The 26,633-nt window shown below is 32.6% G+C and overlaps 3 protein-coding genes across 5 annotated transcripts; all 3 read right to left on the bottom strand.

The window, feature by feature from the left end:
* Window positions 1-254: 254 nt before the first annotated feature.
* On the bottom strand, window positions 255-3,351 carry LOC108450155 (derlin-2.2). Of its 2 annotated transcripts, XM_017747655.2 has the most exons (6): window positions 2,890-3,351; window positions 2,348-2,447; window positions 1,562-1,776; window positions 1,387-1,470; window positions 1,105-1,158; window positions 255-717 (listed from the first exon to the last, which is right to left on the bottom strand). In XM_017747655.2, exons 1-6 carry the CDS (start codon window positions 2,986-2,988, stop codon window positions 538-540), a joined length of 732 nt encoding a protein of 243 aa, XP_017603144.1. In that variant the 5' UTR covers window positions 2,989-3,351; the 3' UTR covers window positions 255-537. The 2 variants fall into 2 exon arrangements, with proteins under 2 accessions (XP_017603144.1, XP_052884373.1); XM_053028413.1 differs by lacking the exon at window positions 1,387-1,470 and having other exon boundaries at window positions 2,890-3,296.
* A 3,907-nt stretch (window positions 3,352-7,258) lies between these two features.
* LOC108489923 (tobamovirus multiplication protein 1) lies at window positions 7,259-11,481 on the bottom strand. The gene is made up of 11 exons (XM_017794671.2): window positions 10,854-11,481; window positions 10,384-10,474; window positions 10,219-10,271; window positions 9,830-9,922; window positions 9,602-9,673; window positions 9,334-9,406; window positions 9,135-9,180; window positions 8,979-9,042; window positions 8,749-8,802; window positions 7,951-8,028; window positions 7,259-7,865 (listed from the first exon to the last, which is right to left on the bottom strand). The coding sequence occupies exons 1-11, from the start codon at window positions 11,010-11,012 to the stop codon at window positions 7,773-7,775; spliced, it is 876 nt and encodes a 291-aa protein (XP_017650160.1). The 5' UTR covers window positions 11,013-11,481; the 3' UTR covers window positions 7,259-7,772.
* A 7,887-nt stretch (window positions 11,482-19,368) lies between these two features.
* LOC108450454 (phospholipase A I-like) lies at window positions 19,369-26,556 on the bottom strand. Of its 2 annotated transcripts, none has more exons than XM_017748087.2 (18): window positions 25,740-26,556; window positions 25,321-25,468; window positions 25,040-25,118; window positions 24,800-24,953; window positions 24,492-24,704; window positions 24,143-24,388; window positions 23,915-24,077; window positions 23,568-23,828; window positions 23,367-23,485; window positions 22,900-23,061; window positions 22,577-22,769; window positions 22,357-22,493; window positions 21,939-22,077; window positions 21,630-21,836; window positions 21,062-21,536; window positions 20,761-20,968; window positions 20,568-20,657; window positions 19,369-20,055 (listed from the first exon to the last, which is right to left on the bottom strand). In XM_017748087.2, the coding sequence occupies exons 1-18, from the start codon at window positions 26,262-26,264 to the stop codon at window positions 19,594-19,596; spliced, it is 3,981 nt and encodes a 1,326-aa protein (XP_017603576.1). In that variant the 5' UTR covers window positions 26,265-26,556; the 3' UTR covers window positions 19,369-19,593. The 2 variants fall into 2 exon arrangements, with proteins under 2 accessions (XP_017603576.1, XP_017603577.1); XM_017748088.2 differs by having other exon boundaries at window positions 21,062-21,530.
* Between the last annotated feature and the right edge of the window lie 77 nt (window positions 26,557-26,633).

The raw sequence follows: 26,633 nt of genomic DNA, 5'->3' as shown, positions 1-26,633 counted from the left end.
CAGTGAATTATGGCAACAGCAAGTACGTTTTAGTCTGAATTTTCAATTTTCAATTTTCAATGAAGCCTAATAAATATGCCCATTTAATTTGGCTTAGGATCTTAAAGTAGAGCCAGAGCTTATTGTAAGAAAACAGGAAGTGGCTGAAATTCTCATAAGATATAATAGCAATCGATTCATATATGGAAACAAATTGGTGGTGGTATATACAGAATTATTTTATATTTGTAGAACTTCCCCATGTTGCAAAAAGGTTGATGATGAGAAAGGGCATTCTATAACAACCAAAAGCAGAGTCTGGTAATAATTACAAGATTTCATCCCCAATTTCTGCACATATAGTGCAAGCAATAACAACAGATATACAGTTATACACGCCTCTAATTCTACCAAAAGATATATGTTGTCCATAATCACCAATTTAAGCATGTTAAAGCTTGAACATGTCTAAGAAATAGGGGCCAACCATGCATTTTTTTAGGCCTTTCCTATCAGAGATTAATTCAACCAAAATTGCTCTAGTTTTCCAAGGGCCGACTAGTCTCCGTGAAGTTCATCTGCGGGTGGAGCAAATCTCACATTTGCTGGCCGTGCTACTACTACAGCTTCATCTGCAAACATCGCTTTAATAAAGGATGGAGTTTTTAGGGGTCGACGTCCGGTCATTTGTGGATATACATCTTCAAGAAAATAGTAGGCATGACCAGCAATCATTCCCTGGATCAACCAAATATTTAGTTCGATAAAAACAAACGCCACAAAAGTAATAATTATAATTGTTAACCAACAAGACGCAAAAGTTGAACATAACAGCAGTGAGAATCTAACTAAACAAAGTGAGACTAGAACAGGTGGCAGTTTATAGGACCACAACATAATTATAAGGCAGTCTGACAGTCCACCATCGACTTACTCCCCTCACATTTTCGAGACTTGCACTATGAACTTCCCAGCAGTAAGCATGTATGAAAAAAATGCTTTATTATATAAATATAAGCTCGGCCCCCTTAACATATAACAAAGGATTTCGGAGATATGCAAAAAACCCATACAACAGTGTCCCAATATTTTGACGTTAAAGCAGGCTCTGGAAGGGAAACGTACCAGGAGATCCACCCAAGCACTAGCACCAACAAGGACAGAGAATCCCAAAAGCACCTGAAAGTCAGGGAACAGAAGCCATTACACTCTTTAACTATGAGAAGTAGAATCATATTCAACAGCACAAACATATATAAAATAGTAAACTTTAGAGTTTAGCTCAATGGGCAATCCACATAGCTACTTTTTCTTTCTTGGTCAAAACTTGAAAATGCTTTGATAAAGAAAATACATGTTCGAAGAACAATATAAGAAAAAAAGGATAGAAAGAATAGAAGCACTCACCCAGGGTAAATAAGCTGCTGTAAAGGTAAAAAGACCCAGAAAACTCATATGTATAAAAGGATTCTGTTTGCTCCACACATAAACCTACATGTAGTACAATAAGACGGCTTTCCAAAATGGACTCCAAAAAACATATACTACTATTTTGCATGTAATTAAAGGCAGACAAAATTACCATCATGAATGTCAATGAATTGCTTAGAAATATGATCTTGGCAAATGATGCTGACAGATAAGGTATCATTCCTCCAACAAGAACAATGCCAGTCAAGACTGAAGCTCCGAACAAGAGCATGTAAAAGAAATCTGCAGTCCTTCCCCTGAAAGAGTTCTCTTCAAGAAGCTTGCAGTACCGAGCAAGAAAGAACATGTGAAACATGAAATCCAAATCTGGCATTATCAAGGGATACCGTGTTAAAGATGCTAAATGATTTGAGAATGCTGACCTCAATCATATTCAAATTTATCACATATACATGCCTGGCAATCAATTATTCTTTTTAAAGATGTTTTAACGTTATTAGTGTAGTACTCTACGAAGAAAGGAAACAGGGAGGGCATAGGAACAATGGACTTTATTCTTTTTTTTAAAAAAAATCATACGTCACTTCACTTTTACCTACACTGCTACACGTACACGTACTCTGTTCAAGCTTTTTAAAATCATCTGAAGTCTAAACACAACTGCATTTCAATACTTTTGACTAACATTTGAAGGGGGACATTAAAAACAACTCTTTGTTCCATTGAGAACATTCTACATCTCTAGCAATAACATGAAGTGATGTTGTCAAGGCGCACTTATGGCCTCAGACCCTTTCGGACACAGCAGGGTCACCTAGAGTTCCTCGCGCCCTTGACAACACTGACCAGCACAACATACCACACAGCATCGTTCTGACGGCACAACAATAAACCAGAGATTTCATAACACTCAGACGTAAAAGCACATGAAATTTACCCATCTTGCGGAAGTACAGGAAGTTAGTAATGAGGCGCCAGAATTGATACTGCTTAACCACGAGCTTAGGGTTCAAGTACAGATGATAAGGTGATATTATCTGCAAAGATTCAGAAAAGTAAATTAGATTAGCATAACAATCCCAAATATTTATTCTAATTCTTTTTTTTTTCAATTTCAAGATGTGAAAAACCAATCATAACCAATTGTGCATTATACACAAAAAAAAAATAACTCAGAAAGGAGGAACAAAAAAATTGTTAGCTTTGCCTGCCCATATTCCCTACCAACTTTCTGAAGAAATAAAATTTCGCTACAACCATATAGGAAACCCAATAGGGAGTCGCCAAATTTAGAGAAAAAAAATGAGATAAGCACAGATCAAATCTAACGAAATTATTCATACCCAATTGGATATAAATTAAAAAGCAAGCATTAATTAGTCAATGAAAATCGAAGGCACGATATCAATCCTGTTGCCCAGAAAGAAAAATAACACCAAAACAAAAATAAAAGCAATAAAAAATGAAAAAGAGGCATACTTCGAGAGAGCAACCGATAGTGGTAACTACGGCAGCTGTGAGATAAGAGCGGGTGATGATGGGCATCTGCTTATACCATTCTTCAACAGCTTGAGCCATTTTCCTCTCTTTTACCAAAAAAAAGATCTCCTTAATTTCAACGATAACAAAATTGAATCAAGATAATTTAAAGGCTAATTCGATAAAATTGTTAATTTGATTTTCTGGGATTTGGGGATTCTTCAAGATCGAAACAGAGAATAATTTTGTTTTTGAAGAACCAAAAAGAAGAAACGAATGGGAATTAACGCGAGATGGCGCAGGAAGTAAAATTGACAATAGTTTGGCTGTCCTGTATACTACGGGTTTTGTTTAATGACAAATCCTGGCGAATGAAAGAGCGAGTAGATGACACAGACCAATAGCATTGCCTTTATTGGTAATAAATAGTAATTAGTAGAGCATAGCATATTCCTATTTTTCTTGGGGGATGGAGAATGGATTGTTTAGCGATAAAACTCATGATTTAGGGTTAATAAGGACTTTGGCACTCTATTATTTAAATAAAAATAAAAATGAATTATTGCTAAACAGTTTTTCGAGTCTAGTAATAATTCCTATATAATCAAATTACATAATTATTATTATTTTTAATTTAGAAAACATGTACAAAACTTTTATAAGAAGAAATAATAAAATAAAGTTACAATTCTTCTATTAACCAACAATCCATTTTATTAAATAAGACAAGCACCTTACTTAATGATCTACTTCTTGAAAATTAAAAACAACAAAACACTATTTAACTATGGCATCAAAGCTAATACAAATCCACACAAGAAATAAACAATAAATATCTACCACTAAGTTACCAACATGTTTCATCTCTTCGCGCTAACTCCATAATTTTCTCCTCAGCACCTATCACTAACTATACATCTCCAAACCTTAACTTCTTTTCAAGTCATAATTGTTGAAATACCTTCAGGTTTAATCTATTTTTTTTATTGACACTTTTGTCGTTATGATTTTTTAAAAATCAATTCAATATTAACTGGAAACGTGAATTGACCGTCAGTTAAACTACAAGTCAACTAAGTAGTTTACATGGCGTGCCACATAAGCACGAGGTGACATCATCTATAAATAAAATTGTTTAATTTTTTTTTTTCATTTTGTTTAAATATTCTTAAGCTTCTCTCGTACTTCTCTTTCAAGCATAAATCTACCAATTTAATCACTTTCTTCAATGTCTTTGAAATAGCATGCAATTGTTCCTTAAAAGGAGCAGTTTTTTTAAAAGCAATGATGAATCGACAAATTTAATTAACAACGACTTTTGTAGACAGTGCGTGATGTATATCTACTTTCAAAATCCGTCACATAAATATAGGTGGAGGAAAAAAAAATCAATCGATCTAAACTACCTCTAATCTCTTTCGCTATACAATTAGCAACTCTAAAACAAAGCATACTCATTAGCCATTACCATTACCTTGAACAGGGCTTTTAATTTTTAAAATCTCATTTTATTAATTTTTTTACTCGTTAATCTCACATAATGCGTAAACGTAGCTAATCATAATTTCAAAATTTACCTACACATCTGTTTTTTAAAAAAGATCCTACTTAGATATATTTAAATCCATCGTAAATATGTTTTACCTCAGCTGATGGTTTATTCTCTGGCTCTACCACCTGTCAATGAAATAATTAAGTCAAAATTATTATGAGTGTTAACTTTTGTATTTTTCTCATTTCTCGTCAAGTACATATCAAGGGAAGAAAAAACTATCTTCATGTAACATTTATCTTAATTTCACTATTTACATGCTTAATGTTGAATAAAAATATCTCATAGTTTTACAATACATCAAAATATTAGTTTTGATAATAATAATAATAATAATAATAATAATAAATTCTAAACTGTAAATTCTATTTTCATGATCAATTAGTTTATTTATAATTAACTAATCCTCCACTCATCCTCTGCGTTTTGCATAAAATTTTTTAAAATTTAAATGTCGAAATCAATAAGAGATCCATTTATACATTTTTCACTACGTTAACCGATCATCACACAGTTTTCCACCATGTATATTTTTTTCCTTCAAGTTTTTGGCCGCCATTCTTAAGCAAAGTGCAACATTGATCTCTTCAAGAGTTTTACTTTCCTTGTTTTAAATTATAAACCTTTATCCTACTCAACTATTCTTTGAGTTGGCCAATAACTATCTACTCAATTAATTCCCGAATAATTTTATTTATTTTCATTCTCTAAAAATTTGATTATGATCTTATTGTTGAACTTAAAAAAAATTTAAGCCCCTATTAACTAAAAAAGCTCATTAATTACCACAGTCCAATACTGGTGTACTAAGCTCTTCTTTATCTTCTAATCAATATTCACTTAACATTGTTTCTTAACTGCTGCTTCCACGCAAATCTTAAAGATTTATTCATTTATCAATGCATACTGTATCACGCTCAAAACTATGTAACTTTTTGTATAAATAAAAAGGTTAAATTAAGCCAATAAAATTTTTGACTCATTGAGCATCAAATTCGAATTTCACTTCTATAATCAATTTTTATTTATTTTGGAAAAAATAACTAAAATTGTTAAAATAGTCAAAATTCAATAATTCTTACTATATAAATTTTTATGTATATATATTTCATTTAAGTCATTGTTTCCGATAGAGATAAATATTAGAACTAAATGTGAATTTTGATTTAATGTGTAATGTCATATATGAACCTTGATTTTATATAATTTTATATATGATATTTCGATTTAAATTAAATTTAACAAACCATTAACAACCTTATTGACGTAGCACCATTTTACAGTTATATGTCACTAACATAAACAATTATATTAATTCAATATAAGAATAAATTTATATATGTATTTCTTTAAAAGTATAAAATTAAATTAAAATTAAAGTTTCATATTTACAAATGAACCATAATCAAAGTTTTATATGTATAATTACAACAAATCAAAATTCATGTATGAAATTGCACATTTGACCAAAGATCATATGTAGATTTAATATATTATAATTTATGTCATTTTAATTAGGGTTATTATGTAGTTTACCTCTTGAATTTGGCCAAAGTACCTAGTCGACGCCTAATTTTTTTTTTTTTTTGTATCAAATTGGTACCTGGACTAATATTTTGTCATACACATTGTCCCAATTTGTTTATAGTGTTAATTTTTTTTGAATTAACATGGAGTTTGCCCTATGAACTTGTCCAAAAGTATTTAGTTGGTATTTGAACTTGTCCAAAAGTATCTAATTGATACTTAAACTTGTCCAAAAAATTATACATTTTAAATTAATTTATATTTTTAAAATGATTTTTATTTTTTTAATTTATGTTTGTCATGTATCATACTGAGAGGTCATCACGTGTCGATATAAGATTGGCAATCAATATCACTTCAGTACAAACTAACGATGCTAGTGTAGAAGTACCAACCTAAGTGACAGAATACAAGTTTAGGTACCAACTAAGTAAAAAAAAAAAAAACTCTAGCATCACTTGAGCACTTTTAGACAAGTTCAAGGGGCAAATTACATATTAACTCTTTTAATTATTGGCGCCAATAACTCGAGGAGCAAATGCTTAAAAGTGACACCTTAGTGTTAACATTTAACATCCCTCTATTGGAATGTCTTTGATTGTATAAAAATGGGTTGATAAATCATTTGGTACCTACGTTTGGTTTCAATAATCAATTTGATACCTATATTTTTTTGTCCTACTTGAGTTTAGTTTTAACATTCACTTTGATACCTAAATTCTTGCAATTGGATACTTGAGGTATTTTTTTCCAATTTGGTACTTCAATTTTTTATCCCAATAAAGTACCTATATTTTTTTTCTAGAGTACACGTGTCAAACATCCATTGGATCACATAATATCAATTAATCTACATACGAAATTAAACTTTAAAACCAAATGCAAGTACCATGTAATTAATTTCAATATCATATTAATATTATTATTGAAATCTCAAATTAAATTACAATTTATATAAATTCTATTATGATTTGATTAAGATATATTCAAATTATAATGGTTGACTATTCAAATGGCGTTGGTCGTACTTGTCATCTAAAAAAAATCATTTGATATAATAATATTGTGTGAATAAAATAAACAAGTGAATCAAAACCTACTAGTATTACACTGTCAACAGTCAATTATACCCAAGGCCAAGGCATCAACAGAAAATTCAATCATATTTAAACAAAAGAAAATGAAATTTATTCGTTTCTTATTTTTCACGAAAAAGAAAACTATTCGTTTCTTTTCTAAGACTTTAAGTCGGAACATAAATTACGAAAAAAAGAGCACCAGTTTCACAGATTGTGGCAGAAAATGAATTTTTTTTATTTTATTTTCAAACTCTCCCTTCAACAAGCTTCTGCTAGTAAAGCTAACAATAATGTCTTGCTTATAACAAAAGTTATACATTAAACAAAGGCGTGCATGCCCAACACAAATCATGTTCATCTTCATTTTCCAATAAGCAAACCGATGAAACAACTACTAAACTCTGATTTTTTTTTTTTTTTTTGGAAACCCCTACTAAATTCTCAATTGTCAACCAATAATGCGCAAAGCGTCAGATAAACCAACTCTTCGATCACATAACGAATGAAGAAATCAACGAAGATCTCCCCTTAAGAAAGCTCCAAAACAGCTATGTCACATACAAAATTAAAAAATTTTTGCATGCGTCAGCAACCATTCCAGTTCTCCTGGCTCTGATTCCCTCACTCAACTGGAAATTTAACTAGCCCTCTTGAAACATGCCAAAACCATCTTTTTTTGTTTTCCTACGGGAATAAACAATTCTACGAACAAAGATGCATTCCGACTAACGGATTGGGTGATACTGAGCGGATACTCTCTTTGGAGGCAATTTACGCAAGATATACAGCACTAGAGCCGAAGGTAGGATCTCAACCAGCTGTAATTTGATCAATAGAAATTACATGCTTAGGAGAATATAAGAGAGACAAATAAGACATGAGAGAAATGGGTTCATTAAATACCGTGTAATAGATCAAGTTCAGTACTGGATGGTCCAAAACATCAAGTGACGCATCTGCATCAAAGGCAGATAAAACCACCTGTATGCAGAGAAATTAGTTAAAGGAGCACATAAAGCAGTAGGGAAACGTTGAGCAACTAAATGAAATCAGCAGCAGAATATTATTGTTTCTAAATGGTTGATGGAAAGAGTTTTGGCATTTGACTGTTGTCAAGCCTAGCCTCATGCCTCTCTTCTCTCTATATCCAGTGGGCAAATCAATATCTTCTTACATTCAGCTATACACCAATTCCTGGGAGCATTTAGCCAAATGCAAACTACCTATTTCCTTGTCTCTTATTATTAGCAAGAATTTCAAGAAAACAAAAAACTCGAGGAAAGGTTCAAGTTTTCTTTAAAGGTTCAAGTTTTCTTTCAGTTCAAAGGGAAGAGAAAGAAGTGGAATTAAAACTCAGAATGAAGTATGCAATTTTCGCTCGGAAAATATTGTTAGTCATTTTACCTCATTTTAATTTAAAAAGTATACTATACAAATTAAATCTCCCAGAGGTACTCTCTCAGGTGAAGGATGTAGCAAGTCTAAATTCATGCATATTTGTGAGTTCAGATTATCAGTTTGCCTCAGGATGTAATAATCAAATAAACTGTCATCTGTTGAGAACAGAGAGACTGCAGCATGAGTTACATACAAGAGATTTATCAAACAAGTAATAGTTTAAAGTGCAACATTCTCGGTCAAGCAATAAATTACATAGCTTGAAAACCTACAACAAAGTTTGGTCAAGAAAGAAAAACTTACCACAAAGCACCTAATAAGGAAGCAGGTGAAACAAATGGCCGTAACAGATCCAACCTACAAACAAATAACACATCCATAAACAATAGTAATGTCGAGAACATCTTACAGCATGATGGCCATTTTAGAAACCATGAGATTAGAACATAGAAATGCACGTTAAACTTATGCTATGTCAGGCTTATACTGAAATTGAATTGTTATTTAATAGAGTTATAAAGGAAGGAAAATACCTCGTGAAGCTTCTTCCTTCTTCCTTTCGATTCAATAGGGAATCGTCTTAGCATGAAAAATAATCTGCAAGGAATTGAGTAAGTAGGATTTGGTCATACTTAGAAGCTCACTATAATTCAATATCAATAAATTTTGTGTAAGCAAACCATAATTACCTTCCTCCATACAACAAGAATCCTAATGCAGCTATAAATGACACCACTGGAGAAAAGAATATAGAAAATAAGGGGCAATGTTAAAAAATAATAGTAAGACTTAATGTGCATAAGATTTTCATTAAGGGGAAAAAAAGAAAAACTAATACCCAGGGATAAACCTAGTGAACATGGATTGATAATTCACTGTAACACTTACCAGCAATAAATATTTTTCCAATGAAATCCACCACACTGTTGTCATCTATCCAGAGGTATACCCACACACAGACCTGAAGTCAAAATATCATTTTTTAACTTCACTCACACATTTAAGTACATGTCATAGCAAGAGTGGCAGGAAATTTGAGATAAAAACTCAACAGAGAAATAAGTAAACAGATATAATCACTTCCTTCACAGATTAGCCTAGTACTAATGATGGTAATACTGAGTAAACAGACAAGATAATGCAAGTTGGAGCACACCTGTATAAAGTAAATAACAGCATTGATTGACACATAAAAGATTCTGAGTTTGTCCGTTGGTAAGCTTCTAGCCTGCTCATAATGGAAAGGTAAAATGGCACAGTTCCTCACAAGAGTACAAGAAAGAACCGAGTACATGAGTTTGTAACCCGGTATATTGATCTTATATCATGGAGAAACAAAGTTTGACACATCATTTCACAAAAGCAATTAAGAATAGGTTCTTGCCTGATGGTAAATCTCGGCCCAAAACAGGACAAGTAATGTGTATGTGGAGAAAAACAGAAGGCCCGGAAGATCCAACAACATATATGTGAGGACCTAGTTCAAGAAGTAATGCTCACGTTAGTATTATAAAACTCTTGTCTTAATTGGATCATTACAACTTGCTAGTTATATACTCCTTGTTCTCTCAAAATAGAATCCTCCTTTATTCTCCTTATGCTACCCAAGAAACCTTAATTTGTATGAGAAACTCAAACAATAGGCCTAGATTGTGAAGCAGAAAGAGTGAAACGAATTTATTCCCAAATATGAAATGTTATCACATTTGGAAATGCAATGCAAACTTTGTGTCAGAAATGAACCAATATCTCTGGATCCTATAGCAAACTAACCTTGGGATACAATACAAATACTTGTCTGTGAAATCCAAACACAATTGCACGCACTGCAACAACAACAAAATTCAAGATCAAATAATCAAACTAAAATCCAAAATCCTAAATCCTAATAACAGTAATAGAAAACACTACATATGTTTTGAGGACTTTGAATATTACCTCCATTAACAATGAAGTTCATTAGATGGAAAACTTTCTGTGTCGTCCAACCATATTCGGGCACTCTCAATTCAATCCTTACTAATTGTATCTGCACATTACAAACAGCAACTTTCACATACAAACTAATCTCATATCCCAGTACTGGGAATAAATTTCTCGAAATTGAAATCATTAACAATAAAATACGTAGTAAAATTAACTTTAAAAGCTTTAATTCTATATTAAATTTGTGTGAAAAGAATAGCTAGTGATAAAATGTCACTACTAACTAAACAAACTAAATCAGTTTGAATCCTAAAATATTGGAAAGTACTAAACATGAAAATAAAAATAAACTCCAAGAACAGGGCTTCTACTAAGCACTGATCCATACAAAATGAAAATCGAAAAGTTCAGTGAATCAAACAAAAACTTACAAAAAAAAACTTGAAAAATAATTTTAAAAAAAAAAGGAATAGAAGGATGACCAGAGCAACGGAGGAAACTAGGGCATAAGCGGCGCAGAGAGTATAGAAGATGCCATCCTGCCACTTAGTGGACTCATTGATCTCGTCCCACCAGTCGGACACCAGAGCTGGAAGCTCCATAGAAGTTAAGTTCAGTGGCATTTTCGTCATTCTAACCATTTTCTCTTAATTCCCCGAGCTTTCCCGGGAAAAACAAAACCCGCCTCAGCCAAACACGAATCGAAGAAAACCTAAAAACAAAAAGAGCTGAAAGAGAAATGAAAAACTTTGAAAAGCCGAGGACACCAATGACTCCAACTGTGAGAGACAGATAGGAAGAGAGAGGCCCTTTTCTTTTCTTTTTTTTTTTTTTGATTAAATAAATCTACCCGTCGGTCCAAAGCGATGGAGCTAATCCTAATTTCTGTAATTATTAGCAATAAAACTGTGAAAACCTTTTTTTTATTATTATCGTTTTTTATGGCTTTATTGGGCCGCTCTTTTGCCTTCTCTTCCCTTCTCAACTCCCACCTAAGCTTCTACGAGTTCGTGGTAGTTGCAATTTCCAATTTTGCTTTTCATTATTTTATTTTTTTTCCTCTCTTTCATCTTCCCTTTTGTTGGTGAGGTGTTTATGGTTCAAACAGGTCGAGCCGTGATTTATATAAAAAAGTTAATATTAATGGTACATAAATAATATTTTTAATTTATGGTGTCCAAACATATTTCCATTTTTTATATATTTCCTGTTTCATGTTAATTTTGGAGAAGCCATGTTGATAAAATAATATTTTTAATAAATATAAAAATTAATAACAACTCAAATGATTTCTTATCATTATAATATTAAAAATAATATCTTTTTATCAAGAAAAAAATAAAATTTAAAATTATGTAATTTAAGTATTAAATGATGAACCCCGTGTGTTAACTTGATGGTCAATGTATTTATCGTCCCAAATGTAACTTGCGTTTGAGTCATATTAATCATGTTATTATCAGAGCTTTGCTCTTCTTTTATAATTCACCAAAAAGAAATCATTAGTGATATAAATATCATTTTAATTCTAATCATACATAAAAGAAAATTCAATCATAACGCCTAAGTTATTATTTCATCTTTTGTTACTCGTATACCATGATCGATTTTAAGTATTTCAAAAATTAATTCAATTGTTAAATAATTTATTACAAGTATAAAAATTTTGATTTAATTAATATTATAAATTAATCCAGCACTAATTTAATTAAATAATATTATTTTTAACATTAATTTTATGATAGGTTCTTATCATATTTGTTCTTTTTTTTATATAATGCTTAAAATTACCCATAGTCTCTTTTCAACTCTTGAATAGGACGATAATACAATTCTGCACACTCGAACCTACATCTTCATGTACTAGCAACAATGCCGATGCCAATTGAACTACAACTCAATTGACATAATATTAATTTTTTAAAATAATAAATATTTTAAACGCAATTTTTAAAATATATATAATATATATTCAAATAAAATAACTTATCACTTAAAAATGGATGGAATCACTTACAATGTAAAATTAAAATGGTTTGACGCATTTTTCTAATTTTTTAGCAATTGATATTTTAAATAACAGTTGAATTTGACAATATAATTGTATTTATTATGCATGTAAAGTTTCAAATTGATATAATATTTTATCATATCGATATAAAATATTGTCCATATTAATACATATTTAATGGTTGATTATATAAAACAAATAGTCAAAAAATTATTTACTTCAAACTTATATGATTTATATATATAATTAAATATAATAATTAAACTATTAGAAGATTATAGAAAAATTATGAAAAATTGTAAAACAATATTAATGCAAATGTTTTTCCTTAAAATATCTTTCAAAATATTAGCATTAAAAGCAACTCTCCTCAAAAATCTACCATTGTTTTAAAAATAACCTTGATTTTTTTTGTTGAGAGCACCCTTGATTTTTTATCCTTCATAAATATCATTTATTTAAAAATATAAATATAAATATTGATTGAGTTTTAATTGATTAGCATAGATATTATTGTTAATGCAGAATATGTGAGTTCGAGTATGCTAAAGCGTATTATACTCTTATTTATGAGTTAGGAATGAGCTATAAATAATTCTAAATATTATATAAAAATAACATATCAAAATTTATAATAAAATTATTTAAAAATGTATAAATATGAAAACTCTTTTACATTTTCTCACCAATGTAGTATTGATAGTGATTATTCTTTAAAGAGAAAAAAGTTAAATCACGATGCACAGTGTAATGTCTTATTTACATATTTATAAATAATAATAATAAAAGTACATACACTTAAATTAGAAAGAAGAAAATCGTTAGGGAGTTGACCTTTTCTTACAAAAGGTGTAGTTTGATTTCTACTCAACCTACATTTTATTGAAGGTTAAATTCTATTTGTATCTATATTATATATAAATTGTTGGATTTAATTTTTATGTTTTAATTTAGTTATTTTTAATTCATGCACTTTTAAAATTTTAGTTTTGATCAAAAATAGTTATTAAATTTATTAAGTTAAATTTTATTATTTTTAATTTTAATGCGACAAATATACTATCACATGTGTATTATCATCGGTTTACTATTTTTATATATTACTTGAAAAATTGTCAATGGACTTTATGATTTTCTTTTTCATTGAGATTAAAATTTTAAAATTTAGAAAATATAGTAGTTAATAATGATTTAGTTAACGAATATGGACTAAATCTATAACTTTACACATATTACATAATTAATAGTAAAATTTAACCAGACATATTTAATTATTACTATTTAGTCAAAACTAAAATTTTAAAATTTAAAAGTATAAAAATAATATTAAAATTGTAACTTAACACAATTTTAATAATTTCATAAAGCTCAAACAATCCAAAATGTTGATTATATAAAATTTTTATTCTAATATTATTAATGATCATTTTATATTCTCATTTGATTATTATAATTGAATTTAAGTACATATTCTACCATTAAATTTATTCTATTGTAATGGTTTTATAATTTTTAAATAATAAAGTTTTTATACAATTGCTACTACTATTATGACTTATAATATTTTCTAAACCCTTAAAATTGAAGAAAAATATACACTAAAACTTTTTAAAATTTATATCAAATAAAAATTTTAATAAATAACAACATAATTAAGATGACGAAGGATTGAAATATTAATATTGTGATTAGGAGTGCTTTTTGGGTACATTTGTTCAATTATTAGCATCTAATTGGATATATAATTTTAAAATATTTAAATTCCAAATCACAGAATTATTGATTAAAATTAATGGAGAACCGGAGATGAGAATGGGATGATATAAAAGGGAAAGGCCAAGCAAGTGAGAGGATAACAGGTGTGGTAGATGGGATATGCCGTAAGAGATTCCCCGAGAGTTGGGGTCCCACAATCATGGAGAAGTGAGAACCGGGAAGTACTACGTTAACAGCTTGTGACGCGAAGTTTCTTCACTGCGCCCTATCGATGACGTGTCCAATGGCCCATGGTCGGTTTTGGCGGTGTCTTCTGAATTTCCCCCACTTTCCAATTTATTTATTTATTTTATTAATACAAACAAGGCTCTATCGTGTTCGGTTTTATCATCTCTTTTGGCAATAAGTGTTGTTTTATTAGATTTTCTCTTTTTATATTACAGTAATTATAAATGGGATGAGATGTTCAACAAAACAATTGCATAATAGTTTGTGTTTTCTTCTGACAACCTTCTGTTTTTATATCATAATAAAAGGATGAGGGATTAAATTTGCATATGATGCCTATTGAGAAAACATGGAATTTTTTAAAAAATTTAAAATGTAGTTTATTAAGAGTCGACCAATCATTTAACAATGAAAATATTATGTTTAAAGATGTTTATATCTTCAAATTTTATTCTTCGACTTTGAGGAGAGTTTAATTAAATTTATAGAATTTATGAAAGTCTCACTTATTAAGATAGGTAGTTTAAATGGTATTATTTTTATTCACTCATATTAATATAAAGACATAAATTTTGACTAGAATATTCTTTAGTGACATGGTGAATTCTTCTGGAAATTAAAAACAAAATTCAAAAGATAAAACTGAACCTAATCAGTTTAGATACAATATTTTTACTGTTGAAAAGCTTGTGGACTCCCTACCAATACCATTTCAAATTTTTTTAAAAGATAATCCGATGTCCCGTCACCAAAATCTCATTAAATTCTTTTATCTTGTATGATTGTTGCCATTATATATACAGTTTCCTTTTATAAAACTGATATGTCATATCTAGTGTTGTGCTGTTAAGGCATTAAATTGTTTATATTTTATGAAATAATGAACATATTTAAAGAAATTGATTTCTTTGGAACCCTTGGCCTTTGCTATCCACGTAAGCCTCTAGACGTGGTTGATTGGCTACGAAAATTCACGTCTGTATACATATAAAAAGAGAAGGCTACAATTAATGAAGCACGTTATTTTATCTTATCATAATTCAAAAGGATCAGCAATGCCGAACAAATCACATTGGAAATGCCGAACAAGGATCAGCAATGTATTGGCGGGTGGTCCGCTCTGCTCAATCCAGTTCGCCTGGCTTTGGGGTTTGAATTTATATTTTTTAATTTTAATTTATTTAATTTGTGTTTGGTAAAATAAAAAATTAAGTGTTCTAAAATAAGAATTAAAAAAATTAAGAAATGAATTTAAGTTATAAAATATATTTAGTATATGATTTAAAATAAAATATAAGATATAATTATATCGTTTGATGTCGATAGAGTCTTTGCTCAGTTGGCATCAACATTATTATCAGTGTAAAAAGATATAAATTTGAGTAGGGGTGAGTATTCGATCGAGTCGAGTCGAATCGAGTAAAAAATTTTCGAGTTAGTCTAGTTGACAAATCCTATTTTAGCAACCGAACTCAATTTGAAATTTTTTCGAATCGAATCGAATCGAGTCAAAAAATTTCGAGTCAAATCGAGTCGAGTTAATGAATCCTATTATTTATACTTAACGTTGTGTTTAGATGGACCGATTATTTAACTAGTAGATGAAGTACAAGATTCTTTAACTACATGAACAATATAATGATTTAGTCTTTTAACTTAATGAGTAAACATTTATCAAAATGACGTAGTTTTACCTTTTAACTTAATTATTTTGATTTTTAACTTTTAATAAAGTAAACATTTATCAAAACTATGTAGTTTTGTCTTTTCTTATTCATATTTTCGGATAACTCAAATTATGTAATTCATATTCGAGTTAAATAAAAAAACTTAATTTTTTATTCGAATTGATCCAAATAACTTGATTAACTCAAATAACTCGAACTATTTAATTTAAAATTTGAATTTTTTATCGAGTTTTTTGAATCGAATCTGATTTTGCTCACCCTTAGATTTAAGTGCGTCAAAACACATTATCCTCTTGTTTAAAAATTGGGGAGGAGTTATAGGTAGTTTTAGGCATGACCTATAAACACTTTTATAATTTGTAAAGTATGGTTTATAGCTATTAACATTTTTATGCTCGCATGTATGAAATGAAGTGGCAGCGAATTATAAAACTTGGTTACTTTAGTATTTATATGGATTTCATAATCAATTGTTTTTGGTAACAGAACTTCATGTTTCAGAATTAAGATATCTTTTAAGTTTATTTTATGAATTATAAAGATTAATTTTTTAAATTCGATTTTAAGTTACGTCTAATGTTATTGTTTCATTGCTTAGCTAAAAACTCATCATATTAATCATCTCTTACTTATTACTAGTAAGGATTCATTCACACTAATATAAATTTAAAATAGTTTTATATAAATTAATTATATTTTATATAATTAATATTTTAACAACTCAATCAATCATGTATGGTCAATTTAAATTAATCTTTTAACCCGCAGGCAGAGCCATTATTTAAGGACCGGCAGAAGTTGATGGTGATGGCGATTCCCTACATGAAGAGAAGTACCCTGTAAAGGGTCTTTATCAATTATCAAGTTCTTGCAATTGCAGCAAGCGATATTGAGAGGCAGAGAAAGTAACAAAAAGAAGGCGGCCAATTGGAGCTGTTATGGCATTATCTGAACATCATATTTCAGAATTCCTCAAATGTCAAAGATACTTGTAAAAAGAATACAAAATCTTGACATGGATCTCATTCCCTTTTCTCAAATTAAGTGATTTGAATATTTTTCATAAAGTCGGGAGCTGATTAGATTAGCAGTTGAAAGCAAGACCAAACAGAGCAAAGGGTGTTTTTCATTTTGTAAGTATATCAGCATATACAATTCAAAGATTGTGCATGAAAGATAACGAAACCATACATAGGGGAACCTCCAAGGTTCTGTGCCGCAGTTCAACATGATTGTGTCTCTAAGAAAAAGAGTAACCATGGGTTTTGATTTTACGAAGAGAAGTTGAAGCTCTGGGCTTGAAGGGTGGGTTCCTAAAAATCCAACTTAAGAGGCTGCCTCCAACATGACTAAACCTGAAAGTTATACACGTCATTTTTAAGGATCCTGTAACTGAAACCAGGAATCTTCTTTAGCTGATTCATATTTATCTGCAACATAGGCTTGGTCGATGGTCGGAATCCGCTGCCACCTCTTCCGTTTCCGGCCAGAAACTTTGAATGACCACTCCTGCAATCCTTTTCCACTATTTGTCCACGAGACGTCCAAAAGGCAAAGCTCCCTCGTCCCTCTAACTCGAACTTGGTAAAGTACTCGATTTCCTTCTGGAGTAGTGATCCCACAGTTCCTCTTGTTCCTATCACAACAGGAGTTCTCTGAGAAAAACTTGGTGCATTCGAAGTGGTATTATTAATGGAAGCTTGTCGCTGAAGAAAATGGTGGCCCTGGTGATCTTTTTGAAGATATGGTAATTAAGGTTACTTTAATAAGCTATTTTAGTCTTAATCACTTTTAATAAAAGTGGTCAGTATGGGTTTCTGCACAATTGGAGCACTGGATAGGGATAACATAATCATATACTTCATGTGTTTGCAATATTGCCCTGCATGCCCCCCAATCAAGTTTTAGGTAGCATTTTTATGTTAACGTCAGGATTCACCATTTAAATAAAATAGAACATATTCAATTATAAATCTTCTTCCAGTTAAAAAAAACATGAACATAAGGGGATTTGAAGCTCTAGTGAGCGAGTGAAAATATCATCAGAAAGCAATAATGATAAAAAAGAAATAAAGTTTTCTCTCTCTATTTCGTGCAAGCAATCCATCATCTTAATAAAGATCAAATCATTTTCTACAAAAAAAATAGAATGTACGATCAATTTAATGAGTTTATACTTCATATAGCAATCATCATCTTCAATCCATCACCCTTACCATCAATAGTAACTATCTGTGGTCATTTTCAATCCATGATCTTGTTATTCAAGATGTTATAAATGAAAGTTAGGCCTGTTTGGGCTGTTTTTTTGTTCAAAAAAAAAAAAAACTATCTGTGGTCATTTTCAGTAACTGCACTCTAATAAAGGTACAGAATAAGCTCATAAGAAGACACTGGCTAGGTTACAACACACAGAAAAGGCTATCGCTAGGCGCTAAGACGAAATTTCAATTTCTATACACATTTCCAATAAAAGAAAATCAAAATATATACACTTCTTGTTAATATAATGAAGGTTAAAATATCCTTTTAGTCCCTGTAGTTATTGGTGTTTTGAGAATTTAATCCCTATACTTTTTTTATTTAACTATGCTGATGTGGATTTTAGAAAGAAAAATAACACTTACTTGGCATTTGACATGTCATTTAAAATGTAAATTAATGAGTAATAGAAACATGTTTCAGAAACATGTTTCAATACTTTCTTCTCAAGCAGAGAAATGTGGCGGAAAAACATTTTATGATCTTCTTCTCTGCAACTAATCTTAAAAATGAAAAACAAAGAAACCAAGCCCACAACATCGAATCGAAATTATTTGAAATGTTAAACCCATTTCGTATTTTATAGGAAAACCCTAACCCATTATATATACATAAATTATACATACAAACTGTATATATACACCAAAATATAAATAAAACCCACACTCAACGTAAACCATCAGATTCAAGCTGATAAACTTGGTTTATTTATAACTTTTGCAATCCCAGATGCAAAAGATTGCAAGGTTGAGATTTAGAGACCATTGAAGGTTGAGATCGGATTAGCTTCCAGATTCAAAATTCTCGAAAGGGGTTAGGTTTTAGGATGGGTTTAAATTTGAATATCAGGGATTGAAAATGAGTTTGGTATTTCACTTTAAAATCATAAAATACGACTGGATTTACGGTTTTTCTTCCAAGATTTCAAAGTTTTTTTTCTGTAAGATTACGAAACTTTTTACTCCCTTTTTTTGTTAGTTTTTTTTTTACTTCTCTAATTTACCCTTTAAATGACACGTAAAATACCAAATATTTTTTTCCTAAAATCCATGTCAGCAGAAAATTTTAACAGAGCTATCTATTGGATATGAATTTTTAAATAAAAAGAAAAAAGAAAACTAAATTCTCAAACTATGAAAAATATAGGAACGATCTAGGGGTATATTTTAACCTAAAATGAATGATAGAAAATAAATGTAGGAGTTATTCATGCACTTGATATTTTCTATTCTCTCTCTCTCTCTCTCTCTCTCTCTCTCTCTCTCTCTGCCTCATCTGCCTTCGTTTTATTACTTGTTTCTAAATGTTGAATGAGATTTATTTGACAAGCTCATTTTCACGCGGAAGGTGACAGGAATACCTCAGCTTCCGATGGGAGGCAAGAGCATTCTTCAGGGCAGCATCCACGCTTGCTCCTTCACGCAATACCAAGTCATAAAACTGACATACAAACTCTGATAGTTCCTCTTCTTCTTCGTCCGGGAAACCGCTAGTTTGGTGGTTTCCATTCTTCTCCGAGTCGTTGTCTTCCCTATCGCTTGCTGGACTGATACGTTCAGCCTCTTCACCTTCTATATCTTCTGCACCAATCTTGAACTCTCCGTTTTCCGGGGTGTTATACTTTCCTGATCCAGTAACTGTTGTCACTGACACATCTTGGGGCTCAGCAATGGGGCATATAACAGCTTTTGCCCCAGAATCCAGAAAGGCCTTAATCAAATTTGCAGTGGGACCATGAGTCCCGGTGTAGATTATGATCCTGTCCCTCCAAGCTCCAACCTGGCATTATTCAACATAGCACAATTTGTCAAAAAGAAAAAAATATTTTCAGCAAAATGATACCAAAACAATTTTCTTCAGGGTATCATAGCTCATTATCCACAGAGAACAGAAAGAAAATAACATAAAACATATAAAAGAAGACTTCCGCTGCCATTGAAAGTGGGATTATTGAATCTGCTGAACATTGGCCCTACAACATCCAGAATGGCTAAAAATAACGGTAATCTTATTTCTAGCAAGGTCATCTCGATCCATAAAGTTATACAATTGGACCAAGGGAAATTACACTAGACCTGTAAATGAGATATTGGCCTTACAAGACAACCAGAACACAGAACATTAATAGACATAAAGTGGACAATGGAGGTTAACCACGAATTATTTCTCCATGCAAAAGCTAACCAGAGTGAAAAAGGGAAATACAAATTATCCAATGGATGTCATCGGGATTCAGGTATCATGTGCTTTGACTGGTAAACTAGATAATCAAATGAAAGCAACGTACATACCGTGGAACGAACATCTTCAGGTATTATGTGCAAAGAAGGTATGTTACGACAAAACATGTATGCCCTGATTTCTTTATCATTTTCCACGACCTTTAACAACTCATAAAAATCACAACAGAAGTTCATTAGTTTTGATAATGCCAAATTGACAGCAAATGAAATCATTACAAAGCAAATGAGAAAAGCATCACACTCGAGTTTGGTGTCCAACATATCTGTGGACAATATTTCCAACTTGGAAGTATGGTCTGCAGTGAACCAAATCAGCAATATTAGCAAAAGGTAATGCACCCTTCCGATTCTGGTTCTGCATCACAAAGGACATTGTATCCTTGACACTTTGTAGAAACTTATCAGCCAATTCTCCAGGTTCAGCCACGACAAACACATCCTTCTGCCAACTAGAGAAAGAAGCAGCTAGAAGGTTAGAAGGTTAAGATTAGGGCATAATCTACACACACAAATTATGCGACAAAACAGAAAGGCTTTTAGACCTTAATATTGAGCCAATGGAGTCATTTTGAAGTACCATATGTATAATGCCCACTTGTGGTAGATTCTGTAACTTCTCGTGTAATGACTGTACGGGTAAAGAAAGCTGCCTGGGCTCAGGACAGAGTTCTGGGGGTGAAGTAACTGTTTTTCCAGATCCATCCAAGCTTAAAGGTGGGACCATGTCAATTCGGCCAAGCCTTTGCGAGCCAACATCAGGACTGAAAACAAGAGGGCTTGAGGGATAACTTTCAGTGATCAGAGGAGAGGTAAATGATGTTGGAAATTTTTTTTCCAGTACCGCCTTTGAAATTCCAGATATGTCATGCAAAAGAGATAATCTTATTCCATTTCTTGAACAAAATGACTCAAGTGCTCGAGCATGGTGCACAATTCTTCCCGAATCAGGACTATTCAAAGCTTCAACAAGTAGTATATCTCGCCTCCAACCTAATGAAGGGCTACTTTCACCTGGAACTAGTATAGACCAAGAAAAATGAATTTGAGAAGATTTAGCATAGCATCCAGAAAGTTAGAACACATGCAACTAACAACAACAAGGTTCAACACCTGAATTTGTTGCCTTTGCCTTCGTAAAATGTGGAGATTTCAAACTGTCTGCCCACTTCTCATCATGTATAAAGGGTAGAAGAAGCCTTTCACATGCGTTCTTCAAGGAATCTGAATTGTTTTGGATGTAGTCATCTACAGCAGCTTCTAGTTTCAGCCAAACTGTCGGATCAGTCTCATCCAGCTCCATGTCACAACGTTCATCAACTACAGGGGCAACCATATAAAATAGTGAAAAGTTCATAATTATTTAACTAAAGAGCTGTTACACAACCGTGGAAGCCATAATGAACCTGTAAATTTTTGTACCTGGATTAAACCGAAAGTATTGGATCTCAGGGAGCATAGGTAACAGTATGCTCAAAGCTTCCTCAGCTCGATCCACAGAGCATGCACTCTCAATCAACACTTGTCCGGTATCTAGATAACGCCAACCACCTTTTCGTGCCTATAACACAGAAGAGATAATCATGAATTTATGAAATTGAAGTCTTTTGATTTTTATCATCCAGTTAGGCAAAATATCAGAACCACATAGAAACATATCACATAGAAGTTGAAGCATCAATAAAAGCACCTGTTCTGTTTCCTATTAATCTGCAGGAATATCCTCGTGAAATGGTGATTTTCAGTTCAGGGTCATGGTTATTGGTAAAGGTTTATGGATACTTAGAGCAATGTCATGAAAAATTCTTAAATTGCAAAAGCACAAAAGGGAAGCAATTACCTTAATAGGCAGAGAACAACAACCAATTGAAACTATACAGTCAATTTTTGTATCAGGCCACAAAAGTTGTGCTTCTCTTAAGGAAAAGACAGTTGGATTGTTTGCCACTATAGCACCATCTTGCCAGCGGTACACATCTACACAAATGGTAAAATAAAGGTTAAAAAGCTTAGACATTCTTAAAAGATGTAGTTGATCTAAGCAAACAGAAGAAAAATACCATCAGAGAAGTCATCAAGATAATATGGGGCAGCAGAAGATGCTCGTATAGCTTGCCACACATGGTGTTTACAACTTCCCATAAAAGCACTTTGTTTGTAGCCAATTTGAGAACCTGTAGTTGGAGACCCTAGAATGGTGATTCCTGAACTTTCAGATATTGCAAGAGGCACTTCAGGTGTTCCCACAGGGTACTGCACAGTAAGAAAAAAAAAAGTGTAACAAATTTATACAGCTAACAAGATTACCATATATAAGCAACAAAATACTTGAACCCAAAAAGAGTTCATATTATATGATAAAAAAGGAACCCTTGACCTCAACCTGATAATTGCGGAATAAAAAAGGCTGAGCTGGTGCCACGCTCACCAAAGTTGACACAATAAAAACTTTTGGAATGTTTTTCACAGCAGATTCAATTAGTAGGTCGCCATCCTCATCAGCACACATTTCCCTTAGCAACCTCTCAAACTGATCTGCACTGTGCTGCAATACTAAAAGTTATGATGTCTTGTTGAAAGCAAATGATACTTTGAAAGGTAAAACAAACAGGCCCATTTGAATTATTGGTATAATGAACACCTCCAGAAGTTATTGTAAATCCCCTAAAAGCTCATAAATTATCTGGTTAGAAAGTAGGAAAATCCCATTTGTTTGAGATCCAATTTCACACAGTTATTCATGCATATCCCTGTATACATACTGATGCACATGCATTTTCCAGCAAGACATGAGGAACTTATCATTGAAAAAAGATGCACAAATTTTGTATACATCAAAGAGATTCATACTTTAGATCCGTGTACAACAACTCTGAAACTCTGTGATGAACTTTTATAAAGCTGATCAAACTTTTCCCTCCAAGTTGCTGATTCGTTATTTGGCATAGGTTCAGCAAAAACAAGTTTTCCTACAGAGCCAATATGGGAGAATAAAGTAAAAAAATAAACAAGTAAATTGTTATTGAATGAATATTTATGCAGCATACTCACCAAGCTTTTTGTAAATCTCTTCACACTGCTCCAAGGTCATCAACTTAATACCAAGGGCAACAGCAAGCATACCACCTGTCGATGTTCCACATATAAGGTCAAATAGCTCATGTATCCGCTTTCCAGTTCCCTTCTCAATTTCTTTAAGGATCTGCACAGTTGCAAGACCTTTCATGCCACCTCCATCCATTGAGAGTATGCGTAGGCCTTGTCTTGGTATTTGTCTCCCTCTAATAGCACGTCGCAAACTTTCATTCTCTCCTAGAAAAAGAACATAATCAGATAATCTTATAATCTTAAGATTCTAAACCAAAAAAACAAAAAAAGTAAAATCCAAAAAAATATACCAAGAATTGCCAAAGCACGAGCTGCAGCTTTATTAACAAGTGGTTCAGGTGTAAAATTCAAGCGCATGAGAAGTTCCCTCAGACTTTCAGAGGTGACAAGAATGTGGCGGTTCTCCAGACAGAAGGCCAAATTTCCTACAGCTACCAAAGCAAGCCTTTGCACCTGATTGGATAGGTTAAATATACCAAACCGTTCAATATACTAGTCAATTATAATCAGACAGTTACCTCTGGGTTTTTATGGGCGCACAATAATTTTAATGATCTCAAAACATCCTTGTTTAGCATCCTCTGAGCTACAGTATCAGATCCAAAGGCCAGTGTGACCACAACTTGCAGCACAGAAATCAGTTTTTCTGGGGCAGGAGACTTCATAACATTTTTTATGCGTTGCATGATGTCACATTTCATCAATTGTATGGCCACAGAAACATCCCCAGCAAGAGTTGATAAAGCAGAGCAGGCTTGTTTGACCTGGGACAAAACAGAATAATAAAGAAGGTACAAAATAGGGAGGGGAAAGAAAAAGAGATGATGCCCTATGTGACCTCATAAAAGGAAAGTATAGCCAGTGTACCACATGGCGGTTGTCACTATTTATCATGCTTATGAGCTGCTGCAATGCATTCTCATCTTTACCGACAACTATACGATTCCCCTGGTTTTGCATTATTATCTTGGCCAGTGCAGAGGCAAGCAAAGGGTGATGACAAGAGGAGAAACGGAATATGAGAGAGAAAAAGGCACTGAGCTTGTGTCTAGACGCACCAAAATAAGAAATATTCTCCATCTGTTACACGACAAGAGAAGCACTTCATTTCATTCATTTATTATGCTCATTTAAAGGCATGAGCATACAAACAGCTAATATTGGTTGACCTGTACCTCTATTTGCACAGTCACCGATTTTAGATTTTCATCAGCCACAATCCTAATATTGGCAAGAGACAAGTGACGGAGCTTCCTTAAAGGCAAAATCTCAGGAAGGAATTCTAGTGGATTACCAAATAACCTCAGAATTTGTAACTCTGCCATATCCCTGCCATCCAACTGGAGAAAAGCATTAGACCAGAGAAAGCTATATATTCACTAGCCTAAAAGAAATAAGTTGTTCAATAAAGTGACCTGAAGTCAAGAAGAGGCCGAACAAGTTTGTTATGCTCTAATGATATTTCCACCAATCCGATGCACTGTTTCAACTCTACTGCTCCCCCCCCCCCCCAAAAAAAAAAAAAAAAGAAAAGGAAAATGGCCACTGAGGTAAATATGGCAGATTCCAACATCATTGGCTTAGACCCTCCAAAATCATGAGAACACATTTTCCCTTGTGTTGCAAGTTGTGAACTTGATATGGTAGTATAACTTTCAGGAAAGTAATTTAAATGTAAAAACAAGATTAGGCTTACCAGGAACCGAAACAAGCACGTTGTTGTCGACCCTAAGAACTTTTAAGGTTTTTAATTCACCAAGCTCATGTGGTAACTGTGATAGCTTGTTGTTATCAAGGTATATTTTCTCAAGAACTGGCAAACGAGTTAACTCGATGGGCAGTGTCTGTATCAAAAAGTAAGCAACCAGCGAGCATCAAACTACAGAAGGAAAGGAAAAGAAACATGCCTGATAAAGTTCAAATACTTATTAAAAAAATTTATGGACCCACTTTTTCTCAATACCAATTTGGATTGTTGACAATGAAAAAATCAATTATTAATTAAGAATAGCCTAGACTTAGCCTTATACTTTATTGCACTCTATTGCTCCCACATTTCTGCAAATATATAAATATCTATCACCGATGAAAAGGTAAAGGAAAATAAGAAATTACCGTTAAACCACATCCACACAGGCTAAGCAAAGTTACACTCCTCCAATGGTCATCATATCCGGTGGGACTCCCGTTACCAGAAAGAACCAAATCTGACCTTAACAATCGAGCCAGGACTCCAACTCCATCACTCTGCTGACCCGACCCGCCAGCCTTAAACATTGTAACCGCTCGTAAGGGCTCCCTTTTCTTCTCCACCTTCATCTCCACCCTTACAACATTTTCTGCCGTCTCTCTCAATTCAATCGCCACCGCATCTTGAGGCGCTGGAAGCGCCACCATCAGCTGAGATTGCAGCCTTAGCGCCACCTGGTCGTCGTCATCTCCCGACACCCAATCCAGATCGATCTTGGAGCCGAGGTCTTGCGGGTCTGTAGACGTTAACAATGCCGAGGAGGAAGAAGAGGAAGTCAGAACCGGTGACGAGGATTTGCGGTGAGGCTTTTCCGTCGATTCTTCGTATCCGTAGTTTAGAGATAAACGGAAGGTCTCCGAAGGACGTTTCCATCCTAGTCCCCAAGACATTGTAATCGGACAGTTAAAATGCGCGGGGAAGAGAACTATGATCCCGATCTAACGGTTCAATTGATGTTTCACATTTGCATTTCTTCATGGAGAATTATAAAGAAAAATTGCATTGAAAATGGAAATAAAGTTACTTTCTTTTTAGTGTTAAGGATTAAACTTTAGAGAGATTAAAAGGCGGGAGCCATAAGAAATGAGAGAGTGACTGAAAAAACTGGAACAGTATTTATGTTCATTTTTCCTATGAAATCAACTACCTCTTTGTTCGTCTGACACTGTTTTTTTTGTCGTTTTACAATTAATCGGAGAGATCCGCCAAACGACGTCATCTTGGTGGATGTACATGATTAAAATGTAAACGACGTCGTC

This window comes from Gossypium arboreum, chromosome 5, assembly GCF_025698485.1.
Source record: "Gossypium arboreum isolate Shixiya-1 chromosome 5, ASM2569848v2, whole genome shotgun sequence".
NCBI lineage: Eukaryota > Viridiplantae > Streptophyta > Magnoliopsida > Malvales > Malvaceae > Gossypium > Gossypium arboreum.
This window is presented reverse-complemented; position numbering and strand designations above follow the sequence as displayed.

Bases quoted from the DNA above. Each gene is read 5' to 3' on its own strand.
- LOC108450155 (XM_017747655.2), bottom strand. From the start codon at position 2,988: ATGGCTCAAGCTGTTGAAGAATGGTATAAGCAGATGCCCATCATCACC. The intron at 1,777-2,347 runs GTAAATTTCATG...TGATAATGCCAG, and splicing joins CCTGTACTTCCGCAAGATGG to ATTTGGATTTCATGTTTCAC. The intron at 1,471-1,561 runs GTAATTTTGTCT...TACTACATGTAG, and splicing joins ATTCATTGACATTCATGATG to GTTTATGTGTGGAGCAAACA.
- LOC108489923 (XM_017794671.2), bottom strand. From the start codon at position 11,012: ATGGTTAGAATGACGAAAATGCCACTGAACTTAACTTCTATGGAGCTT. The intron at 9,181-9,333 runs GTAAGTGTTACA...TCTTTTCTCCAG, and splicing joins TGGAAAAATATTTATTGCTG to TGGTGTCATTTATAGCTGCA. The intron at 8,803-8,978 runs GTATTTTCCTTC...ATTTGTTTGTAG, and splicing joins GAAGGAAGAAGCTTCACGAG to GTTGGATCTGTTACGGCCAT.
- LOC108450454 (XM_017748087.2), bottom strand. From the start codon at position 26,264: ATGTCTTGGGGACTAGGATGGAAACGTCCTTCGGAGACCTTCCGTTTA. The intron at 25,119-25,320 runs GTAAGCCTAATC...GGGGGGGAGCAG, and splicing joins CGTGCTTGTTTCGGTTCCTG to TAGAGTTGAAACAGTGCATC. The intron at 21,537-21,629 runs GTGTTGAACCTT...GGTCTATACTAG, and splicing joins GGCAAAGGCAACAAATTCAG to TTCCAGGTGAAAGTAGCCCT.